Source organism: Lipotes vexillifer, unplaced genomic scaffold (assembly GCF_000442215.2).
Source record: "Lipotes vexillifer unplaced genomic scaffold, Lipotes_vexillifer_v1.1 scaffold661, whole genome shotgun sequence".
Taxonomy (NCBI): Eukaryota; Metazoa; Chordata; class Mammalia; order Artiodactyla; family Lipotidae; genus Lipotes; species Lipotes vexillifer.
Genome location: NW_006796183.1, coordinates 247,630 through 253,015, shown reverse-complemented (window position 1 = coordinate 253,015; position 5,386 = coordinate 247,630). Strand labels below are relative to the sequence as shown.

The window sequence follows — 5,386 nt, the reverse complement described above, 5'->3', positions numbered from 1 at the left end:
CCAACCAAGCGGTCTTCCGAGCTGGAAAAACAATTAAACAAGATTTCCCCTGGGGAATCATCGTGCGGGCAAAGTCACTTGCCCCTCCTAGAATCACACCCCTCAGAGTTAGTCTCCCCTCCTGTGTGTTTCCAGCACCCTCCTAAAAAAACAGATCCTCGGGGCTGGCCCTTCACATCCTGTGTGTCTCTGGGCCTCACCAGCATCTCCTGGGGTGTGGCCTGCACAGTCTGATGCAGGTGATTGAGGAACCAAGCCAGGCGAACATTTCGGGATATTCGATAATCCTTTTTCATCAACAGGAACACCTGCCCAGCTTCTTCCACCTGGGGACAAAGAGACGTTTAATAAATCCATAAAAATTCACTAGTTCCTAGTACATATAAATCATGGTGCAAGTAACTTGCCCAAAGAGCTCAGAATCCATTAGTGAGAGGCAAGGCAGCAGAAGTGAAACGTTTACCCCCACCTCAGTGCAAGGGCTTCCCAAGGATTCAATTCTCAACTCTTGGCTCCCATTCCCCCTCTAAAGACCTCTATGTAGACCAAGTGACCTTTGCACATTTCAATGGATATGTGAGTTTCTCCTATAAACTCTAAGGTCTTTGAGGGTGGGGATTGTGTCTTGCTCTATTTTTGTGTCCCTGTGCTTAGCAAATTGCTTAAAACAGAGCAGACAATAATGCCTGGCAGTTTCTCCTAATAAGCCTTGACAACAACAGCAGGCACTAAAGGATCTTCACTGGGCGAATGGCAAGCCTACTAAAGACCTCAAAGCCCAACTTCTGTGGGTCACAGTCTCCCACCCACACCCTTCTCAGCTGTCAACGCTCTAGTTCCTTCCTTCCACTGCCTCATGGGCAGTCGGTTCAACTGTGTCCTAACAAGTGTCAGTTCCCTTGCCCGTGTCCTCACCTGTCACTACACAAGCCCAGCTAAATCTTGACGCAGGATGAATTTGACTTTCTTCCTTATCCACACAAATACCACACCAGCTGTACTTTGACAGAAACTTGTCACCTCGCCAGTGGTGCCACTTCTAGTGGCCTTTACCAATCCTTTTATTTCTCCCTGGTCAGTAACCTTTCCTTGTTCCCCTCAGGTTTTCCAATCTCTCAACCCCCGCCATCCCGGCAGATAAGTCTGCCTACTGTTTCGCAGAGAAAATAAGGGTCAACTGGTCTGAACTCCCCCAATATTTCCTCCAGACTAACCCTTATCTGTAACATTCCTTTACCCCCTTACTCTTGCCTCAGATGAAAGGATTACTCTCCTCCTGTTTAGACAAACTGCAAATTGCTCCTCCGGTGTCCCAGTGAGGGGGAAATGACAGGCTGTGAGGAAGTGAGCGGAAGTCAGTGACTACCTGTTGAGAAACGGGAGGTTGAAAGGAAGTGAAGATTTCTTTTTTTTTCAATAATGGGGAAATATGCATGGGGAAGAGATGGAAAAAGCCTTGGAAAAGCAATAATCCTGGGGTGTGGCCTGCACAGTCTGATGCAGGTGATTGAGGAACCAAGCCAGGCGAACATTTCGGGATATTCGATAATCCTTTTTCATCAACAGGAACACCTGCCCAGCTTCTTCCACCTGGGGACAAAGAGACGTTTAATAAATCCATAAAAATTCACTAGTTCCTAGTACATATAAATCATGGTGCAAGTAACTTGCCCAAAGAGCTCAGAATCCATTAGTGAGAGGCAAGGCAGCAGAAGTGAAACGTTTACCCCCACCTCAGTGCAAGGGCTTCCCAAGGATTCAATTCTCAACTCTTGGCTCCCATTCCCCCTCTAAAGACCTCTATGTAGACCAAGTGACCTTTGCACATTTCAATGGATATGTGAGTTTCTCCTATAAACTCTAAGGTCTTTGAGGGTGGGGATTGTGTCTTGCTCTATTTTTGTGTCCCTGTGCTTAGCAAATTGCTTAAAACAGAGCAGACAATAATGCCTGGCAGTTTCTCCTAATAAGCCTTGACAACAACAGCAGGCACTAAAGGATCTTCACTGGGCGAATGGCAAGCCTACTAAAGACCTCAAAGCCCAACTTCTGTGGGTCACAGTCTCCCACCCACACCCTTCTCAGCTGTCAACGCTCTAGTTCCTTCCTTCCACTGCCTCATGGGCAGTCGGTTCAACTGTGTCCTAACAAGTGTCAGTTCCCTTGCCCGTGTCCTCACCTGTCACTACACAAGCCCAGCTAAATCTTGACGCAGGATGAATTTGACTTTCTTCCTTATCCACACAAATACCACACCAGCTGTACTTTGACAGAAACTTGTCACCTCGCCAGTGGTGCCACTTCTAGTGGCCTTTACCAATCCTTTTATTTCTCCCTGGTCAGTAACCTTTCCTTGTTCCCCTCAGGTTTTCCAATCTCTCAACCCCCGCCATCCCGGCAGATAAGTCTGCCTACTGTTTCGCAGAGAAAATAAGGGTCAACTGGTCTGAACTCCCCCAATATTTCCTCCAGACTAACCCTTATCTGTAACATTCCTTTACCCCCTTACTCTTGCCTCAGATGAAAGGATTACTCTCCTCCTGTTTAGACAAACTGCAAATTGCTCCTCCGGTGTCCCAGTGAGGGGGAAATGACAGGCTGTGAGGAAGTGAGCGGAAGTCAGTGACTACCTGTTGAGAAACGGGAGGTTGAAAGGAAGTGAAGATTTCTTTTTTTTTCAATAATGGGGAAATATGCATGGGGAAGAGATGGAAAAAGCCTTGGAAAAGCAATAATGAAGGGTGCCTGATGTCGGAGAAAGAGTGTGGAGAGCAGAGATGCAATGACTAAAGATGAAGGAAGTCTTTCTTCCTCAGAAGGCAAGCATAAAGAGGTACAGAAACAGATACTAGGAAATGGCATGGATGAGAGGAGAAGGAAGAGGAGGGAAGGAACTCATATTTATTGAGCACCTAAAATACATTCAACTGTACACTGTAAAAGTTCAGTACAAGAATTTCAGATTCAAACAGCCTGGGTTTGAATCCCAATTCAGCCTCTTATTAGCTGTGAGATTGTGGAAAAGGTACTTAAACTATTTAAGCCTCAGTGTCCTCATCTGTAAAATGGAGATAAATCCTAATACCAATCTAATTGTGCTGTCCTGCAGATGAAGGGAAACCGCGCATATGAAGCACTCAGCATGGTGCCTGGCACTTATAAGAATATGATAGAAGTCAACTATTACAGGTTATTACCAGGCCCAATACTAGTCTCTTTACCTAAGTAACTGCATTCAGTCTTCACACAAAACATTTAATAGAAGAAAGCTGAGGTCCAAAAAAGTTAATTTCTCAGCAGAATTCTTAGCAGAATTCGTAGGCATAGGGTCAGAAGTCAAACCCAGGCTTGATAAGCTGCAAAACCCATCTACTGAGTGTGACAACTGGATAAAACTGGGGACTTAAGAGCAGAAAAGATTTAAAGCGGTTACAAGAAGGAACACGATGGGGGTTTATAAATAGAAAGGATGCTTTGACATAATCAAAAAGACAATTTAAACATCAATATGATGTGATTTAGTATTATTTTGTGTTTTGTCTCTACACCATCTAAAATCACATTTTGGGAAATACTACTTTCTGTTGTACTGTCTCCCTGCACTGGCCTGAGGCAGGCCCTGGCTAGGATTTTGGATTTTATCCAAGAGTTAGGTCAAGCTACCAAACTCTTTTTTCAGCAGGGCAGTACTATTATATCTGCCTTCAAAAAAAATTCCGTCTGGCTACCACATGATTTAGAAAGATCCCCTAACAACCAGGGGAGATGACAATGGCCTAGACCAGAGCTACTCAAAGTAGCCATTCTGTGAACTGTTTGAGACTGTTCCTGAAGAGACAAGTAGTTGTGCTAGAATGTAAAACCAGCACTGCCTTTCACTGAGAGAGTCTTGGAAAAGTCAGTTGAACTAACCTTCAAGACAAGTGAGCAAGTGAAGTGAGCTCAATTGTACTTTAAGGAATCTTTAAAATAAGATGGACAAGGGGCTTCCCTGGTGGCACAGTGGTTGAGGGTCCGCCTGCCGATGCAGGGGACACAGGTTCGTGCCCTGGTCCGGGAAGATCCCACATGCCACGGAGCGGCTGGGCCCGTGAGCCATAGCCGCTGAGCCTGCGTGTGCGGAGCCTGTGCTCTGCAACGGGAGAGGCCAAAACAGTGAGAGGCCCACGTACAGAAAAAAAAAAAAAAAAAAAAAAAGATGGACAAGAACTGGTGATTAACTGAAGTAGGGAGGAAAGTAACCAAAAAAACCCGAAAAAACAAGGTGTCAAGGATGACTAAGGCAACATCAGAAACCAGTAAGTTGCAGGATGATTTCCGTTAGCTAGAGAAATCAGATATAGTTATTTCCCATCATTTCTAACCACCATCCCCCTCAAAAGGTCCCATCAAACTGAATGCTCTTATTGCCAAACTCCTAAAAAGACCAAAGGGGTCCACTGGCAAAGAAGGAAACTGCAGCAATTACCTGCCCTCTCTTCCTCTGATCCTCTGGTCTCAGGAGATATTCCCATAAATAAATAAATAAATAAAAAAGACAGTCTTCTCCCTGATTAACGTCTCGAAAATTCTGCCAGATTGCCTAATTTCTTTCCCACAGTGTTAGTCTATTAACTTGGGTATACTTGCATATTGTACTGTAAAACATTTAATATTAACTTTTCATTGGTATTTTGTCAACACCCTTATAAGAAATTCAAGGCCGGAGGGCTTCCATATGTATGATTAGAGCACCAATAAACACCATAAAATACATTCATTTGTATCGGGCTTTGGCTTTCTCAGAGAAAGAGCAACTGTGCTCAATGCCAGTGGGCAACCTCTCCCTCAGGATTGGCTGAACTGGTGTGGGTATATTAGTGACCTCTCTCATCTACAAGTTGACTATGCTGGATCCTTGCCAAGGTTCTTATCTAGAAAAGGACGGGCTGGGCTCAGTAATATCAGAATAGGAAGGATATCCCAGTTCAGCAGCCCTTTCTGTTTATCACTCTAGCCCCAGAGCCTGGTGCATTGCTTGGCAATAGGATGCTCAATAAAATTTTGCTGAATAAGTGAATTCACTATATGTTCTAAGCTAAGCAAAGCAAACACGGCATTTAAAATGAATCACAGGCAGTACAACTCTTCTTAAGGTAAGGTAATCTTAATACTAGACTCCATATTTTTCCTTTTGTTCTTCTTTGGTGCTTAGTGAAGACTTTTTTTCAAATGCCAGCCTGTTTCAGTTATGCAAGGAAATATCCAGGAAAGGAGTTTTGGCCCATACTGAGCCAGGGTTAAAGGAGGGAGCACCATAAGGACAGCTGGGGACACTTGGTCACTTCATCTTCTAGGACTAAAATCCTGGCCACTCTGGGTTTAATAAATGAACCTTTCCATGATT

At 44.4% G+C, this 5,386-nt stretch overlaps 1 protein-coding gene across 1 annotated transcript in view; it reads right to left on the bottom strand.

Moving 5' to 3' along the window:
* Positions 1 to 5,386, bottom strand: part of SZT2 (SZT2 subunit of KICSTOR complex) — a 53,510-nt gene that overhangs the window by 41,266 nt on the left and 6,858 nt on the right. The window contains exon 2 of the mRNA XM_007468276.1: positions 201 to 326. Within this exon, the coding sequence (XP_007468338.1) occupies positions 201 to 326 (126 nt within the window). The remainder of the gene's footprint in view (positions 1 to 200; positions 327 to 5,386) is intronic.